The 19,992-nt window shown below is 26.3% G+C and overlaps 4 protein-coding genes across 4 annotated transcripts; 1 reads left to right on the forward strand and 3 right to left on the reverse strand.

Annotated features, from left to right (window-relative positions):
• Window positions 1-607: 607 nt before the first annotated feature.
• LOC105622029 (putative nuclease HARBI1) lies at window positions 608-2,321 on the forward strand. The gene is made up of 4 exons (XM_012203464.1): window positions 608-846; window positions 1,168-1,308; window positions 1,419-1,686; window positions 1,791-2,321. The coding sequence occupies exons 1-4, from the start codon at window positions 608-610 to the stop codon at window positions 2,319-2,321; spliced, it is 1,179 nt and encodes a 392-aa protein (XP_012058854.1).
• Window positions 2,319-4,036, reverse strand: LOC105622028. The gene is made up of 4 exons (XM_012203462.1): window positions 3,988-4,036; window positions 3,665-3,918; window positions 3,431-3,563; window positions 2,319-2,582 (listed from the first exon to the last, which is right to left on the reverse strand). Exons 1-4 carry the CDS (start codon window positions 4,034-4,036, stop codon window positions 2,356-2,358), a joined length of 663 nt encoding a protein of 220 aa, XP_012058852.1. The 3' UTR covers window positions 2,319-2,355.
• Window positions 4,037-6,772: 2,736 nt separating this feature from the next.
• Window positions 6,773-7,814, reverse strand: LOC105622094. The gene is made up of 2 exons (XM_012203527.1): window positions 7,680-7,814; window positions 6,773-7,588 (listed from the first exon to the last, which is right to left on the reverse strand). Exons 1-2 carry the CDS (start codon window positions 7,812-7,814, stop codon window positions 6,773-6,775), a joined length of 951 nt encoding a protein of 316 aa, XP_012058917.1.
• A 2,038-nt stretch (window positions 7,815-9,852) lies between these two features.
• Window positions 9,853-11,924, reverse strand: LOC105622030. Its single transcript, XM_012203465.1, has 3 exons — window positions 11,864-11,924; window positions 10,189-10,428; window positions 9,853-10,079 (listed from the first exon to the last, which is right to left on the reverse strand). Exons 1-3 carry the CDS (start codon window positions 11,922-11,924, stop codon window positions 9,853-9,855), a joined length of 528 nt encoding a protein of 175 aa, XP_012058855.1.
• Window positions 11,925-19,992: the final 8,068 nt, after the last annotated feature.

Consider the following 19,992-nt stretch of genomic DNA (forward strand, 5'->3'; position numbering starts at 1 on the left):
TGCAAATATTATATGGGTGCATTCAGAACGACAACTGCGCTCTTTTATCTAATTGGCACATTCCACTAGATTCTAAAATATGGACCAATTATATGAAAGAACTCAGTGAGCGGTTGTACTTTTGAATGCATCCATTGACTGCATTCAGCGAACTGAACAGTTGAGTGAGCGCTTATTGCTATTGATATATTCTTTCAGATCTAAATTTTGATTAGATGATCTAAAAGAATACATACTACAATGATATTTGTATATATTTATAAATCATAAATTTGGTTGACCAATTAGAAAAAAGAATTTTGAAATTGACCAAAAATTGTTTTAAAACATTTGTAGTATTGCGTTGACCATATTCATAGTCAGGCCTTATATTTAAGCTTCCTTAAATTTATCTTCAGATACTGTACGAATTATTTCATTGGCTACTGAGCATCTAAAGATAAATTTAAAGAAGTCTTAAATATAAGGTCTGACTATGAATACGGGCATACGAATACTAGGATTAGTTATTTCGCATATGCACACTCCATTTTGGCCAACATAAAATCAGGAGAGTTGCGCTACTGTGATCATAGTGCGAATCCACTATTTAACCGGTTATAGTTGCATGATTGAAATGGAGAATAAAGAGGAACTAATTTCTTCCCTATTTGCCAAAGCATTACTTTTATTAGAATTATTTTATGATAATGAAAATGATTATAATCTTTATATTAAAGATATTGAAAGATACTGTATATTACTTCTGACTAAATATTCTATTAAAAAATCAACACTTCGATTGCAAGATGATGCAGAAAATGTTCTATCGTGTTATAATGATAAACAATTTAAGTCACAATTTGGGTATGTATATTTTTATGTAAATATTTTCAAGTTTTAACTTTATTTTTAGTATAACAAAAATTTATATATTATACAATATGAATTGATAATTATCACTTCGAAAATATATCTCTAAAAGAAAGCATTATTCATAAAATATTTCAAATAAAGATTGTTTAAGTTTTAAGAGGATATGAACAGTGTTTTTTTGTTTCAAATAATATTTTTTTTTTTCAGATATTCAAGATAATCTTATAATTTTTGTTGACTCATTTTGTATATTTATATAGAAAATAGATTTTTCATGATTGTAACATAAAGAATTGATCTTTTTCTTTTTAGGATGAAACGATCAACATTTGATTATATTTTGAATATTATAAGACCATCATTAATAAGGTCAACGTGTGGGCGTAAAAGAATATCACCTAAAAAGCAATTTTTAATTGCTCTATGGAAAATGGCTACTTCAGATCCATATCGGTTCGTAATATTTTTATAATTTTAATTTTATTTTAAGTTTAATTTTTATAACATTAATTTATTCTTGCATGTATATTCAGTATTTTCTACTTATGTTTTGATTTTTTTAGACCTATTTGCGAGAAATTTTATGTAGGCAGAGCCACAGCATTAATGGCTGTGAGAAGAGTAATCCAAGCAATTGCTCAACGAGCTCATCTTTTTGTGAAATGGCCAAAAGGTAATAGAGCAAAAGAAATTATTAGAGGATTTGCTGCAACCAGTGCTTTTCCTGGAATAATAGGAGTAGTTGATAACACACATATTAAAATTAAAACACCACATATCAATCCTGATTCTTATGTTAATAAAAAAAGACAGCATAGTATACAATTGCAGGTATGATTAACATTATTATTAACAGAATTCTTTTCTTTTTCAAAAATGGTTAGCAAAATATAATTAATAGCAAATATAATTAATTCTATATTTATTATCGACAGGCTGTTTGTGATCATGAATTGCGATTTACTCATTGTCTTGCTGGACATGTTGGTTCCGTCCCTAGTCAAAAAGTATTTCGCTTATCTGAAGTTTGTCACTACTTAGATGATCCAGAAAAATTTAGTAATGACAGCCATTTAGTGGGTAATGCAGCTTACACAATTCATGAACATTTAATGACACCCTTTCGAGAAAATGAAGATCTAACAGATAGGCAAAAAAACTATAATTTTTGTCATTCATCTGCTGAAATTACAATTAAACGAACATTTGTATTACTCAAAAGAAGATTTCAAAGCTTACTTAAAACTTTAGACATGGAGCGTATAGATTTGATTCCAGAATTTATTATTGCATGTTGTGTTTTGCACAATATTTGTTTACTGCAAAATGATGAATTTTCAATTGTGGAATCAGATGTTTTAGAAACTAATAATGATATTGAAATAGTAACTAAAAAAAGAAATACCAATGCAGGCGATAGAAAACGGGATAAAATTTGTAATGATTTAATAATGAGAAATGTCTGAAAATATACACCATTTATTTTTTTTTGTAATGAGATTATTGTATTATAATGAAGTTGTATATTTTATCATAAATGCTTTTTATTTTATAATTAAAGTTATTTTTTTCTAAAATATTTAACATTTTGTCAAAGGAATTAAGAAGTCTCCGGCGTAGCTCTATATTTTCTCTATGTCTTCTCTCTTGAGCTTCTTCTGCGATTTTACTAGTATTCTTAAAATCTTCTATTAATTTTTCTATCGTAGTTGCTCGTCGGCTTTTTTCTAAATAAAAAGACATTATTGTATAAAGTTACATTAATAAATTTTACAAGCTAAATATCTCAATTATTATAATCTTAGAATTCAAAATTATTAATTTATTAAAAATTACATAATTATAATATTTGTATTAAGAATATTTGTAATTAAAACTCAAGAAAACTTTTACTGTTTACATTTTATTAAAATTAATAAAATATTAATGCAATATAATAATATAAACAATAAATGACTAATGATACTATAATAGCTCAATAATAATAAATAAATTGATAACAATAGGGGTTACAAGCCAGATTTCAATGTTTAAATTTTTAAATAGACGTTATCGTCGACTTTATCGTCAGATCATCTTCAGTGCATACAATACAGAAAATAAACGCAAAAATTGATAAATTCATATAACTGTTAGATGCAAATTCTACAATTGTAGTGACACTAACATGATAATTGTCATGTATTTTGTGTCGCAACAATATAATGTGCTCTTTTTTGTAATTTTTCGTAATTAGTATTCATCTATTGTATCAGCTGAATGCTTACTAAGAATGCTTACTAAGAAAAATTACAAAAGAGAGAACATTATATTGCGACATAAAATATACAAAGAAACATTATGTTAACGTAATTATAATTGTAGAATTTGTATCTGTTATATAAATTTATCGATTTCTACGTTTAATTTTCTATCTTGTATATACTGAAGATAATCTGACAATAAGATCGAAACGTCTGTTAAAAAATTTAAATATATTGAAATCTAGCCTTTATTTGTTATTAATGTTAATAACTAAACCTAAATAACTGATTGGATCATTCATTTTAATTATATAAAGGTATAATTATCTTACTAGGTTGTATATATTCTTCTTTATCTGAACTAGATGAACTACATATAGATTCCATTCGTGATCTTTTTCCAGTCGATGATACAGTAGTTATAGATGACATAGATGGTTTTAAACCAAGTAAATCATCCATAAGCTTAAAGAACACTCAATTTAAAGTTTATATTTGTGTAAAAATACTATATGTATAATATTATATGTAAAATACTATAGCATTTTGATTTTAAAATAACTTACAGGAAAAAATGTCCATGTTCTTGATCCACTGCCATACCTTTTATTATAATCTTTAACTGCTTTATATGTTCTCTTCAAACCAGAAAATTTTGATAAACATTGTGCTCCACTAACTTTGTAACCATGTTTTAGCATTTTTGCGGCAATTAATAGCCATATCTTCTTTTGAGACATCTTTCCACTTATAAAATCATTTTGCCGCGATCGATATTCTTCTATTAATAAGACAGTAGCTTCTTGTGGCCATTTAAACGCTATAAAAAAAAATTTATTTTTAAAAATTTAAAAATTAAATAAGTTATATAAATAAAATCACTAAAAACCTGTTTCTTCTTGGATTGGATCTGATGATTTATCAGCAGTATCTTCCATTGACTTGATTTCTGTGAAATTATGTTATCTATGTAGAAATAATATAAAAATAAATTTGTTAAAAAATAAATATATATTTTATATAATAAAAGTATAATTTGACTATGTTTGAGTATTGATGAATTTTTAAGAAAGGTCTATTATTATTAGTTATCTTATACAATAGCCAAAAGCTGGACTTCTTGCCTTATTAAACTTACTATATTTTTATATACATTTATCACTTTTTTAATTTCTCTACTGCATAAATAGAATCTAAAAATAAAGAAGAATACAAAGAAGTGGTAAATGTTGAGAAGAACACCTAAAATATTATTAGTTTAAATCGATGCGTTTTCACATAAAAAAAACACAAAAAAACGTCATTTTTTCCACTTGAGAACAATATTAATCAATATTAACTGTTAAAGATGACAACTAGGTTAGGAAATTTGTTACAACCACGAAATACTGGGATACTAATGTCTTTTATGGATCCATTTCACATATGATGCTCATGATATATCATTTTATCTTTCTTTAATATTCATTAAACAAGGATAAAATAATATATCATGCATGAAACGAAATAAGGCTGCATTTTCATGCTGACGCTCGATTCGAGAGTCAATACAGGTCAGATAATCAAATTGATGCTTGAGACGTGTTTCAAATTTACTGCCAGCACTGAAAATGCTATAATCTACATCACGTGCATTATAGATTTTCAGTATTGGCAGTCACTTTTGTCTTATAATGTGTACAGGATATCAATCATAAAATTTTATCCCTAGGATGAAAAATGAAAAATTTCTTCAATAGGTGTTTTCCAATTGCAATATCCGTAGACATTTTCGTGCACATGGCGATACAAGTTGCGTTCCAATTATCCGTTATCGACACAATATTACATATCTGTACTCAATCGAGGGCTGTGTAAGCTGGAAATCGATTCTGTATCTTAAAATGAGGTAAAAATTACAAAAGTGAGCGAATTTATTAGAATACTGATAATTTCATTGGTCAACACCTAGTAAATTTGCACTTTTGTAATTTTCACTTTATTTGAAAATACAGAATCGACCCCTTGGTGTTTTCTAGTAACAATTATATGTTACAGCTATAAATGAGGTTGGAAGACGTTGAGTGCCCGGCATTTTAACTTTTTTTTGTTTAATACAGGCGAAAAAAGTTACATTTAATCTAACTCTATCCGAAACGGATCTCAACTGTGCATGATGTACATTCTGTTCCAATTGAATTGTACATAATGTTATACATTCCTATGTACGTTTGTGTTAAGATGTGTAAAGCAATTGGAAAACACTCTTTAACTTCAATGATAAAAATTTTCACTTCTTACTTTCCATCCTAAGGATAAAATTTCATGATTAGGTGCATCCAGAAGCACGACCGCTCATTGAGCTCGTGTACTTGTTTGGTCTATATTTTTATCTATCGATCTAATGGAATATGCCAATCAAATGCATGAGCTCATTGAGCACTCAGTGCTTCTGGATTCATCTATTGTACCCGGATCTTTCTATCTATATTTCCCAATCAACAGGTTTGAAAAATTTATCATCAAAAACGCAAATGAAATATCCTTAGGGCACAATGAAAGGAATAGGGAACAGGGAACAGAGAAAGAATTTCAACCTATCAAAAATCGTGTATTGTGAAATATATAATTTCTAATAGATTGAAATAGTACACTTAAATAGGCATACTTAACTGTTGAATCCGCTGAACGCAGCCCTTTAGACTGGTATTATATTTATCATACGACAAAAGTTCATTGATTGATTATGAGCTAGAGAGAATAACTTTACTCTAATAACTTTTTTTCTTGCCAATTAATAGACTTGAAATGTTTTGTTATACGACAAATGTAATATTAGGCTAAAACCAGTAAAGCACAATAATGGGCGCGTTCAAGTCAAAAAAAGCTGCTAGCCTTGTCAAGCGATTGAATATGATTTTTTGGATTTATAATAACAATCATGTTTATTTGCTTGTTGAGCAGGTCAGCCATTTTGTTATTAAATTATCATTTTTCAATTTACCGACATCAAAAAATTTTAAAATAAAGTAATAAAAAAACAATGATTTTCCTTCTTGGAATATATTTTACGTATAAAAATATATAAATTTACAAAATTACAGAAAAATCGAAGGAGGAAGCTATACTGAACACTTATCAAATTCATATATTTTATATAGTCAATAAAAATTATCACTTTGAATATTTTTGAAGGAATACATTATTCGAAAAATATTTAAAAAATCATAAAAACAAATCATAAAAATAATGCTTTCTTTCGAGGTATCCAAAATAATAATTTCTAATGATTTATTCTGTATGTATGTATATTTGCAATCGATAATACATTTTTTTATGATTGTTACTTATTTTCAATTTAACAGTTCAATTAAGATAAAAATTTGAGAAATATAAACGATTTTTAGAATTTAATAAAGACACAAGATAAAATATTTATCATTTGATTTTTTTTGTCAGTGAAAGTATTCGGTTCATTTCGGTATTTGTTTTGTGATGCAATACATAAAGATCTGTCTTTAAAATATATTTCTGTAAAAATTCATAAAACATTCTTTTATAAAAATAATGTCTTAAAAAAGTATATAAAAATATAGAATCATCATACACAAACATTCTTGCAATTAAACATAAAGTAACATTAATATTACACAGAATTATATTAAAATAATTACTATTATATTATTTTTCTCTAATCAATATTTTATATCATTAGTGACATAAGTCGCAAAACATTCAAGCCACTCAAGAAAATGGGACATTAAAATTAATGGAACATTTTTATTTTCATTATAGATTTGTTTCATAGTCTGTAACATATATTTTCGTGTCTGCACTGAATGATATTTGGGATTTATCCTTAATAAAATTATATAAGAACGCAATTTCCTGGGATAAAGATCTAATATATCTTTATCATAATTTTTACAATAAATAGATATCCGCTTTAACATCAAATCTATGAAATCTAAGACTGCAGATGCATATTGCAGTTGAACTAGTAATTCCTTCAAAAAATTAAACATTAATTGAAAAACATATGCAGACCTGGCACTAAGTTCTAATAATTTATTTAGCATCTCCTCATTATTTTCATCACTCTCTTTTTTCAAATTAGGAAACATGCACATAAAACTATTGAGCAAAGGTTCTTCTATTAATTTAAATTTTTGTAAAGCATATATTTCTTCTTTTGTAGTTAGTTTAAGATGTAAATTTGAACAAAGAGCGTTATATAATAATTTTTCAATTTTAGAATTTGCTTCAAATTGTAAAAGTCTTAAAAGCAACCGATCCACATGATGCATAAAAATTGTATTCTTCACTGACAGATGCATTACAGAAACAGTTAAACATATCAAAGTATTTTCTGAATAGCACTCATTCAAAACATCATCTGTAAGATACTTCTCTAAAAGAATATTTATGAATTTAAGATTATTTTCCTTAGACGTAAATATTTTTAAATGTTTAAAATTGTTCGTTGTTCTGCACCAATTCCGTAAAACATCCTGTAACACAATCATATAATACTAAAATATCAATTATAAAAAAGCTTAAAAAATTGAAATATATTAATCTATATTTTAATAATCAACATACAATTATTAACAATCGAACTGAATAGCGTTGATATGCTTCCTTGGATATTTTATAACACAAAAGATTGCTCAATGATGAACACAAAGTATTTAATGCTGCATCAGATTGTATACAAAGAAAAGTTTTCTTTGACATATTCTTGTAATCCTCAGATTGAAAAAAATTTTCAGCATCAGTGTAACTTGTTAATATCGCTCTTAATATATCTGCATCCATATTATTTGTAATATAAGAATACATAAAGTTAAAAATTATGTTGTATGTATTATTTACATTAATTCATTTTGAAGATAACCTATATAAAAATTCAATATTAGTAAAAATAATTTAAATATGATTCTTAAAACAAATAAAGAAAAATCAATAAAAAAAATAGGTCTATTCACGTTGCTTAAACTTTCCTCAAAATTTTTAAACTTACAATGAGGTGTTAAAAAGAGAAAACGAAAATGCTAAGTGCAAAAAATGCAAGCAATGCGAACAGATCTATTTGTTATTCATTATTTTTAATAGATAAATAAATTTACTAAATAACTAATTTATTTACTAAATAACTAATAAATAAATTCAGATTGCATATTTCTACACATAAATACAGGATCAAAATAAATAATTGATATTGTTAGTAATTATAAAATTGAACTACTTCACCTCCGATATGATAATTAAACATTTAACGAATTTCTGCACAAAATGATCGAATTTGACAGAAAAAAAACTTCGCTCTAGGAATGGACGATGTGAACCACGTGAACTCAATTATTTTATCGCATTTTCCACTGAGAAACAAGTGCCTCTCTGTCTGGTGCAACACTAGGCCTGTCTTTTTAGTTGAACTTGCATAGTTAACTTTTCTCTTTTTCCTCTCCAACGTGAAAAAAAAGGAAGAAAGAACGGTGCAAGAATTTTAGCTAAAAAGAACAGACCTGCTGGCGTGCACTTTAAATTGCACTGAGTGTAGTTGTATTGTTCCGACTTCACTATTAAAACTAGAGACCCTATATCGGGTGCTTTCCATTTGATGACACAGTATCGTTCTATCTTTGTTACTCTCTGAATGTCAACAAGAATAGAATGACGCTCGTATCGATTTGTGTCATCAAATGGAAAGCACTCATCAGTGACATTTTTTCGTTGTACAACCAAAAGCAACTACGGCTAAAGCTATCTTCGTCTTCTAATAATGAAGACGAAGATAGTCTTAGTTGTGGTAGCTTCTGGATAACGAAAAAACGCCTCAAAGTTTGGCCACAAGTTAAACTTTTGATTGGTTTATCAGTTTGGTCAACTCTCGCTAAAATTCAAACTTCAATAACTAATAATTGGAGGAAAAAATAGAAAAATACATGATGAAGACTGTTTGAAATATTTTTTTATTTTTAACATATATTATACATGGGCTGACTATCGTACCTTTTAAATATTTGAACACAATTTCTTTTATTAAAAATTCTTTATCTTAACACTGTAAATCTAGCAATTATTACAAAAATATATTATAGCAAAATGAAGTATCACATTTAACATTATTAAAATCTTTTATTAAAAATAATTTAGTATTTTTTACCTTCTTAAAATATTTTTATTAATATCGAAACATTTATTCCGATGTTATAAAACTTTTAATATGTTTATATTAACAAAATATAAAGAATTTTTTGAGTAACTCTTCAAATGCCGTAATTTTGTAAATTAATAACTTAAAACAGTTTTAAACCAATAGATTATTGGAAACAAACAAGTTTTTAACATATTCCGAAGAGCACAAAATTATTTAAAAAATTACTAAAGATGATTAAATTATTATATAAAGATATCTTTTAGTAAAAGAATATTATAATCGACGAGAAGATAATTAAAAGGCGACAAATTCACACTGCTAGTCGTTATTTTTATAGAGACTCTTTAATCAGAGGCTAACTCATAAGAATTTCTTCAAATTCCTCAAATTCCTTCGAATTTGACGAAATCTTTATAGTCAGTATCTGATTAAAAAGTCTCATCTATATCTTTATAATTATACATGAAATATATATACTAATTTATATATACTAATTAGTCTAATTTTTATAGTTAAGCTAGAATTAGAAACGAATATATGATGTCGAATGATTATTATTCATTACTCATTACACATTAAGTCTTTTTATCGCGTATAAAATGAAAATTACATCTATAAATGATAAAAAGCAATAAGAGTGCTAAAAAGTGACAGAAAAGTATAGAATATTTTGGAAGATAGGGACATCGTACCATTACAGGCATCTTTAAGACAAAGTGCGCATTGTTCTATTGTACCTAACATGTTGACTTTTAGTTTGTTTTCCATTGTTTTACATGGATCAATAAGTTCTGTTTTAGCTGTTTGGCATGTTCTTACAATAATGTCTTGTTTTTCAACTAAAAAGATATAGATTATATATTTGCCTGAACTATTCTAAATAGGTATATTTGACATTAAGATTATATTATGTAACTTTACATTTTGTAAACATTTGTAATTACTTACTCTTAATGAACATTTTAACGCAAGCTGTATTCTTGGGAAGACTTTGATAATATAGTAACGTGTCATCAATTTCGAAAAGCCGTGCCAACGGCTTGAGGACATTGTGCTGTTTGATGCTTCGTTGCCATTCCACCATATTATTACCAGTACATTCCAATGGTTGTAATGAATTTGTTTTCATATTGGAATCACAATCCTCGCTTGTTAATGAGGTGCACATGTAGCATTTTAGCACATCTTCTGTAAACAAAAATTATTTTAAATATATATATATATATTATCTTAAATTAGAATTTCTAAACTAAAAGAAATAATTACTTCCAATAAAATTCTTAAGATTATAGAAACAGGATTATAGAAACAGGACCGCTTATATGCATCATAAAAGTGTTGGGAAGAAATAAATTCAGTACAAATATTTGTGTAAGAATGAAGTTATGAAAAATACTATCTAAAATAATATATATACAGAGTCTAATAATTAATGATAAGACTCTCGCATAGAGAGTTTCCCAGAGAAAGATTTCTTCGATTCAAAAAAAATGTTTCTTTGCTATATGGTTAAAGAAAAAATTTCTTTGATTAAATGTCATTTCTTTGATTTAAACATTATTTTTTGAAATTAAATAAAAAAATTTATTTATTTAAAAAAAATTATATTTAAATAAAATTAAATAAAAAATTAAATAAAAAAAATGTTTTCTTTAACCGTATAGCATTTCTCTGGAAAACCTTTCTCTAGATATAAGACACAAACATGTAACGCAACACTTTCTTTTCTTGTGGATTTTTTCAAATACACGATAGTCTTTAGCTCCATGGGTTATTTAATGCAAAACTATAAAGATTAAGTTAGCTTCTGTTTCAAACACAAGTGTGCCGAATTACGATGCACTTCTATTTTATATTTAAAATCGCATTATATTATAAAAAGAATGAAAATAAAAAAATATAAATAAAACTAATTTAGGAAACTACAAACACATAAAATGATGCAATATAATATTATAAAAATAATATTATAAAAATAAATTATAATTATTTGAACTACGCAATTTGTAAAAGAAAATTATGATATACACAAAAAAAATTTTGCTGCTCCAGCTAAAATTATCGCTGTTTTTTGTATCTGATAGAAAATTATGTATCATACGCATAGAATTTATAGCACAAATCTAAATTCTATCTCTGTCATCTATATGAGAGATTAAATACAATACATATTCAATATTACAGTACTTGCTAGAAACTTATCTATTTTTTAGTTAATTTTTCGTACTTAGATAATTTTTAGGCTATAATTTTTATGCTATAACTGCAAAATCACTTTTTTGAGTGAAGAATTTCATTTTCGAATTTTTAAAATTTTTAACTGATTTTGTATAAAACAAGCCATAATGTGAATTATGAGATTTTACTTCTTTAATTATTAAAATAGATTATGTTCTTATTAGATATTGCTTGCATAATGCGCATGTATCATATTTTATCTTTGTTTAACATTCTATGAGAACAACAAGGATGAAATAATATCTCATGTGCATTACGCATGTAACGGAACGCAGCCAATATTAATAAAATAGTTTCTAAAAAATAGAGGGATGTTTCTTCAAGAGCAACTTTTCTCTATTGTTATACATAAAATAAAATGAATAAACTGTTATAATGAATATACCTGAATAAACTGTTGTAATGAAGATTGAAGCGAAAAGTAATGTTGCGATTACTCGAGGCATTTTGCTTTTTTAATAGAACAACTTCCAATAATAAACTCGTAAATTATATATTTAGAGGATAACACTGTTTGAGAGTGATGTTGTGTAGACAGACTGATCGTAAGTACATGAGTTCTCGTTCTTCACACTGCGTTGCTTAACGCCCACTCCTACTCCAGATCTTTCCCGACATTTCACCCTCTACTGTTCATGCAGCTTTTCTGTAAAACATGCGATGCGCAGATTCCACCCGCTCTGGATTCCTCTTGCTTTCCTTTTTAAAGGACATGAATATTTTTCTGTAATTTATAATATTCTGTAATTTATAATTTATAATAATTTATTATAAGATTCTGAGAATTTACTAAAGCTGCAGTATAAAAAAAGTTGACAAACTTTATCATATTAGGAACAATCTAAAAAATAGATAAAACATTAAACGTTTATTTTTGTATTTTCCACTATCCTAGTTAAATTAAATCAATCACAATATTAATCTTGTAACGGCATACTTATTTTCAATACTTTGAAGTGGCACATTGAATCGTTTTGTGCCGATCCGATCTTGAGGCTCTTAAAGTGCTCGAAAGTTTGTAAAAATTCACACATGTTTTTTAAGGTCTCTTAAATTAAATTATTTTGCTATGTAGACATTGGATGACAAAGTTATAAAAATTACAGAGATATATATGAGAAACTGTATGTTACGAATGGCATGGATACAAATATAACGAATAAAGGACGAGTTATTTTTTTCAATGAAAAATGCGTTATGGATGAGTTATTATCAAAAATGGCTATATATCGGTCAATTAATATTGAAGGCGAAATCAATATCTGCTAAATGCAGTGTCGATTAAAACATTGTTGATGATTTCATACAAACTCAATTTTTTTCTGATATATTGTTTTTTTTTACAATAGAATACTTATCAATAAAATTCGAGATAATAGTCTGAAAAAAATTAGTTTGACCTGAAACTTTAAAATATACTAAATCGTACTAAATTGATGTAGAATCTATTATGAATTTATACGATTTTGAAAAATCGCTGTTAACCATAATCAATACGTACACATGTTCAAAGAGATATATGGCACAAAACCGTTAGGGGAAAGCATGGAAGAGGGAGACGCCCGGCGTCGTGGCGCCAACACAAGTCGTTGTTGGCGTCAACGTGACGCCAGTGACTCCGTCTATTTAATTTACAATTTTGAGTTTAACTACTAAACAAATTTCAAGTAGAAAAAATATCTCGCTATACACATGTTCTTATTTCTTTCTTCTCAATCTTTTTTTCTTCTTATACTCTTTATAGTTAGTATGCCATTTCCTGCTATCTTTATTTTTGCCGTTCAAATATGAATATACATATAATCAATGATCTAGTGTCTATATCATAATTGATAAAATAAAAGCTGTTGCGTTGTACGTATAATGTACATACTCCGTCACAAATACCTTGGGTGCGTTCTGAATTACTCATGAAGCGCATGATGTATTGTTTTATCCTTCTTTATTATTTGATAAACAACAAGGACAAATGATGCATTATGTACCTTATGCATCCCTTGACATACAAAATTGCATGAGTATCCGAGAAAAAATGAAAAGAAGGACATGAAAAAGAATGAGATGATATGAAAAATCATGTTAAGGCATTTGTGACGCCGTCATATGTATATATGTATATGCATATAATCCATAAAATAATCTATGTGTACTCATACATTAACATTATCTTTTATTAGGATAATGTCAGTCATTTAATGAAATCAAAATAATTTGATTTTTAAAACACTCGTATCAAGATTATTTCTTATTATATTATTCCCAATGTGGATAATTATTTATTCTAATATATAAATTAATGATTAGTTGCAATCACACAAATTATAAGCAAGTGTCTTTTTTAAATTTCTTCTTCGATTCAACTTTATTTATAATTTGTATAAAAATTGATAGCATCAATTTTTAATTTATACATTTAAATTTAACAAGACTGAACGCATATATAACATATTTTACATTAATTTTTTAATATCATCTTTAGTGAAATTACAAATAATATTGCAACTGATTACGCAACAAATAAATGTGATTTGATTACTGTATGTGTGCGTGCGTGCGGCGTGCGTGCGTGCGTGCGCGCGCGCGCGCGCGTGCGTGCGTGTGTGTGTGTGTGTGTGTGTGTGTGTGTGTGTGTAAATTCATATGCACGGGTGAGACTTATGTACAAGACAAATAACATAATTGTATCTGGATTTGTTATGGTTAAATGGATGCTTAGAAGAAAATTTTTTGAGAAAATTATGTACTAAATTTAAATTATTATGCCTGACAATAAAATAATAATTAAAACTGTACATAGAAAGTAGATCACGAGGTTGGATGAGCATTGTTGAGAGGAATTGCAGCCATAACCCATACATTCACAAATAAGTTGATAACTATCTCGAGTGTAGCGTCCTTGATAACATTCCTTTTGGTTATTTCGTAATTTTGCGCATTCACGCATTATTATACTATTATATGAACCCATAAAATAATCTAAAATTGTAAGATCTGAATATTATTATTTAATTCTCTCGAATTGTCGTTTTATTAATCATAAAAACAATTAATATACGCGTTATAAATTTATTCAAATAAGTAATTATAGTTAAATTTACTTACACATGTAAACAGCTTTACGACAATAAAAATGACCCGATGGACACAATTTTAAATATTTATAATGTACTTTATTAATGGAACAATCTTCATCCTTTTTACTGTTACATTGATAACATTTGGTTGCAATGCATTCTTCTTTTAGTATTAATATTGTAGATATATGGATGTAAAATAGTAGTTCAAAAACAAAAAGAAGCTATATTAATAAAAAATGTTTTTAATATTTATTTTGATATATAAAACTTTCTATTATAAATTTTTAGTTAATTACTGATTAATCGATTAAATTATAAATTTCAAATAAGTAGAGAGTATTAGGCTTAAATTTTTCATTTCAATGAAAACTGCTAACTATATTTTTATATTTTAAAGGATAATTATATTCTTTAGTTAAAGCTCACCTCTTTGGAAAATACATAGAACCAATAATATTCGCAATACATATAACCTTATTTGCATTATAACTTGTTTTCCTTTATATAAATTATATAACACCAAAATAGTGTAATGGCTGTAAAAACAGAGTTTATAATACATAAATATATTTATATTAATAACCTTTTGTAATAAATAATTGTTTAAATATTATAATGAATAAGTAATATTATAATGAATTTGTCTAAAGAAAACATATTACTTGAAATATTGTATTAAAGAACAATAAAAATTCTATAATTGATTTATATCGTATTATAATATCGATTCATATGAATTTATAATATTGCAGTCGTTTCCGTAGATTTATATATTTAATAAATGCATTACTTAATTATTGAAAAATATTCCTTACCAAATATTTCATTGCGTTTGGATAAATCTGAACTAAATGTAAAATTATTAGAAAATTAAATCTTATCAGACTTTGCAAAATAACCAATACTTTGTCAATTATAATTAAAAATTGTCGATAGGAAGTTAGCTACACAGACTACGTTCCACTTAACGCTCACAACGCTCGCGAGCATCGTTTGTCCTTGTTTGCCATTTGATAAACGACAAGGATGAAATAATTCAATGAGCATTGTGAGCGTTAAGTGGAACGCAGCCATAATAAGTCGATTAGAACTTGATTGATTCGATCTTTAATATTTGTATGCATAAAGCCTGTATACATAAAGCCTGTTTTACAATAGAATGACATTTTTTGACATTTTTTCCGCAAACTTCTTCTTATTTTAACATGAACGCCTTCTTTTTTGGAAAATGATAAAATCATATTTTTGGATTTTTTTTTTCTGAAAACGTTTTATACACGTTTTTATTTGACATTTACTCATTTTCGCGATATGTCTTCAAAATTATCGTGGCAAATGTTTAAATATGGTTGAATTTGATATGTGCGCAGGACCGTACGAAGCTCGTCTCGAGAACGTTTGACGAAATAAAAATGTATTTATACTAGCCATATTTATTATACTAATTTAACTTTTTTTATTACATATTTTTATTAATTTACATTTACATTTAATTTATTTTTAATTTACATCTTATAATTTACGAAGTTTTGTAATAATTATTTATATATTCATAAATTTTAAATTTATTTTTCTTTTATCATACATTAATGTTAGGTATATTTGAACTTTTTGTTGCTATTTGAGACAAAATTTATTGGCTGATTGCTCTGATTTTGTGTTTCAACTGTATTCTTTCATCATATATAATACATGAGATTTTTTTTAATTCATCGATCAATCGCATTATGCGCAAATGTAGTGTTAATAAAGTTGTGCAAAGTTGCATTTGCGCATAATTCGATTAATCAATTGATAAATTAATAAACTCATCTAAAGTTGAAAGTAATTAGTTATTTATATAAAAATATTTTCAAAATTCATATAGCTACGAATAAAAATAAATAAATTATATCTATACGTTTTATATTTTATTATAAATATTTAAATAATTAATATAATATAATATTATAAAAAAATATTAATAGTACAGATCATAAATGTTGAAAGTATGTCATGTAGGTGTGATATAGAATCGCTAAAATGCTAAATACATTATTATTAACTGTAATGAAAGATCTATTTAATATCAATTCGCACATACATTCTTATGTATAAGTGTGTTATCTTGCTATAGCAAGTAACAATTTAAAATAAAATGGAATCATATTTGTACGCTTTCAAAGATATCGTGATTATCTTATTTACTATTTTTTAAATAAATGTGCTTATTTTATCTATATATTATCATATTTTCAAATTTTTAAATTTAGGATTACAATTTTTTCTTTGTGTTTGCAGAACATATAAAATTATAAAAATTATCAAATTAAAAAAATACACGTATTATAATTTATAATATCAGAGATACATAAATACATGCAAGATTAAAATAATCTACTAAAATAACCGTATTCTATTTTTTCTAAAGACGAAAAGAGATCAAATAATATTATAGTTCCAGAAATACTTCCTCTTTCCGAGATATAAACTTTGTTTGTTTATTTAATTGTCAAAGTTCTTTAATTGTCAAAGTGGATTGAAAAATAAGATAAATAACATTATTTTAAACTTTATTATTTTAACTTATAAATACCTCTCAGAAAATAAAGAATTCAAGATCAAAATTGGGAAATCTTGAACAAACTTGTGTAACAAATACGCGAGGTGACTACGTGTGACAGTTTCATAACGTTGAACGTGTCACAGGAAGATGAGCATTATCCACTCAACGTACTCCAAACTACCACTTTATTCTCTATTTGAACGTAAAGCTGCTCGTATTAGCTACAGCCTTATTTATTTAACCCACATATTCATGTCAATTCTTTATGGAATGTTTCATCTTCCTTCTTAGTTCAAGTAAAAAGAAAACAATTGTTACTAATTAATGAATTTAATTATTATTTATAAGGCCAAGGCCAGGTCATATTATCTAATAATAGTGTTGCGTCCTCGCAGCAATATTTATATGTAAATTCTAAATGCATTTCTAAACACACATCTTTCAGCTACATTGTTAGAAATTTAAAGAGCTTCCTTTACATGTAAATGAAGCTCGGTTATGAATGAAATTAAAAGTAATGAATGATTTAACTGAAAATTAAGTTATAGTAGTTACTTAAATGAAATGAATGTGTAATTTTTGATGAAAAAATACATTAAATTTTATGTACATAAATATATTTTTTAGTTATAAATACATTAGTTATAAATACATTAAATTTAATGTAAATTAGATTCAAATTGTGTAACTTAAAAGTTAATAAAATTTAAGAACATTTCTAACAGTGTAAAATAATACCATCAAAATTAAAATAATTATCTTATTATTTTTTTTTCTTCGTTATTTTAACTTCAACTTTTATTTCAAATCCAACAATACGCGACGCATAATTTATATAATTAAAAAGAATATTTATAATTTACATACAAATATTATTACCCACCAAGATCTAGCCTTTTACGTAATATGACTTTTCTAGCTATTAAGATCTAACTTCGATCATATTGGTTCTGCCTTTATTTGATGTATTTATAAAGCGATCTAAATTAAGATATTATTGTTAATTATTTGTATAATCTATTGTGTACATCAGAATTCATATTAAAACAATAATTGATAACTAAATAATGAACGATGGTGGAGAACAATAATATTGCGATAGTTCGTACGTTATGACTTACAATTGATTTCAAATTTCATTTTTACAATAAAAATTGAACGCTCGGCGATATTTGTGCCATCGTCGGTGAAATCCAAACAATAACTTCCATTAATTTGTACAAAGGATAATCACAATAAGTTCCAGGCATTTCAGAATGCAGCAAAATGAGTATCTTCGATTTCACATTTTAAAAGTGTAACTATCAATTAATTATTCGATTAAATGAGCGCTGCAAACTGTGGCATATTAAATAATAAAGTACGTATTGTAAAGTTAATATACCTATAAATTAAAGAACTCGCTCTGATCGAGCAAGTTATAATAGGATTATCTTGTTGCCCCGTTGTTTTCCCATCATTGCAGATTTTTGCAGATAAAAAAAATCAGATAATTTATCAGTGGTTTTGAACACAGAATAAATAATCATAGGATAATGTCACAATCTTAGACATTGAATCGTATCATAAAAGGTTGAGATTAGAAATGATATCAAAAGACAGTGTGATAGATTCAACAAAAAGAACAGCAGTGATTTGTCTAAGACTAGTATTCATAGTCGAATCTTATATTCAAGACCATCTTAAGTCTTGAAATGTCATGAACCAATCAGAGAACCATATTAGCATCTTAAGACATTACTTAAGACTGTCTTAAAATAAGAATTATAAATATTGCTTTAAAAGTTATTTGTATGCCTATCCTGGAAGGATTATGAAGAATTTAACGATAAATTTCACTTTTTTATTTTAACCTTTATATTTAATCTTACAACCTTCTATCATCTACGGTCATCAATTTTTTTTATAAAAAGATTGGAATTCTCAAAACAATCATGACACACGTACAGGTAATAAAGTTTAATATTATAAGTGTAAATTAGATTCGTAATAAAGACCATTGTATAAAATTAGTCTGGTTTAATTATCGAGGAGATTTAATATCCTAATTAATATATCGAAAACATGACTGTCAAATTACGTAATAATAGAAGTATAAGAAAATCACATAATAATAGAAGTATTTTGGATAATTTTATAAAATTTGGAAATTCTAAGTTGAATTAGTTTAATTGGAAACTACGACTGCTTTGTGAAGGGAATTCTCACAAGCACCGAATTCCATTTGAATTAGATTTTGACAAGGTCAGTCAAAATGGATGAAGTGAGTTGAGTCTGAGGTGGTTTTTAATTATAGGTATAAATTTATAGAGCTTTCAATATTAAAAATAATATTACAGTAAAATCAAGCAACTAAGAACTAATATACATTATTAATATATGTTAACGATTCTTCTTTATTCTTCTTCTATACATATATTTCCGACGTTTTGGCTGCTTTTTTCAGCCATCTTCTGGGTATTACATACAGTGAAAAATCCAAACTTAAATACTATTATTCATGAATGTAGACGCAATCAGCAAACCTTGAATAATTCTCCATTCGATTATGTGAACGATTCTTCTTATAATTCAAAGGTTGATAAGATTGGTTTTACTAATAAATAGCACCTCCATTCTGTTACACAACTCAAACTCAAAATTATATAAAATTATTATCTAATTTAAATTTTTTCGACATTAATTTCTTTACAATTAAAAGTTGTTACATTCCATCCTCGATTTATTAAATAAGATTCACACGGAATTTAAATTCAAAATTATATAAAATTTGTCGATTAGATCTGTGTCTACGTAACGTAATGTAAGTAAGTAACGAACGTAACGTAACGTAACGTAACTAACTTAAACTTTAAATTTAAATTTAAAAGTTTAAACGTTTAAGGTTTTAAA

The sequence above is a fragment of the Atta cephalotes genome (assembly GCF_000143395.1).
Source record: "Atta cephalotes unplaced genomic scaffold scaffold00039, whole genome shotgun sequence".
Lineage (NCBI taxonomy): Eukaryota > Metazoa > Arthropoda > Insecta > Hymenoptera > Formicidae > Atta > Atta cephalotes.

Bases quoted from the DNA above. Each gene is read 5' to 3' on its own strand.
- LOC105622030 (XM_012203465.1), bottom strand. From the start codon at position 11,924: ATGCCTCGAGTAATCGCAACATTACTTTTCGCTTCAATCTTCATTACA. The intron at 10,429-11,863 runs GTATATTCATTA...TTTTGTTTACAG, and splicing joins CATTACAACAGTTTATTCAG to AAGATGTGCTAAAATGCTAC. The intron at 10,080-10,188 runs GTAAGTAATTAC...ATATCTTTTTAG, and splicing joins CGTTAAAATGTTCATTAAGA to TTGAAAAACAAGACATTATT.
- LOC105622094 (XM_012203527.1), bottom strand. From the start codon at position 7,814: ATGTCAAAGAAAACTTTTCTTTGTATACAATCTGATGCAGCATTAAAT. The intron at 7,589-7,679 runs GTATGTTGATTA...ATTGTGTTACAG, and splicing joins CAGTTCGATTGTTAATAATT to GATGTTTTACGGAATTGGTG.
- LOC105622029 (XM_012203464.1), top strand. From the start codon at position 608: ATGATTGAAATGGAGAATAAAGAGGAACTAATTTCTTCCCTATTTGCC. The intron at 847-1,167 runs GTATGTATATTT...TTTTCTTTTTAG, and splicing joins CAATTTAAGTCACAATTTGG to GATGAAACGATCAACATTTG. The intron at 1,687-1,790 runs GTATGATTAACA...TATTATCGACAG, and splicing joins AGCATAGTATACAATTGCAG to GCTGTTTGTGATCATGAATT.
- LOC105622028 (XM_012203462.1), bottom strand. From the start codon at position 4,036: ATGGAAGATACTGCTGATAAATCATCAGATCCAATCCAAGAAGAAACA. The intron at 3,919-3,987 runs GTTTTTAGTGAT...TTTTTTTTATAG, and splicing joins TCCAATCCAAGAAGAAACAG to CGTTTAAATGGCCACAAGAA. The intron at 3,564-3,664 runs GTAAGTTATTTT...GTGTTCTTTAAG, and splicing joins GAACATGGACATTTTTTCCT to CTTATGGATGATTTACTTGG.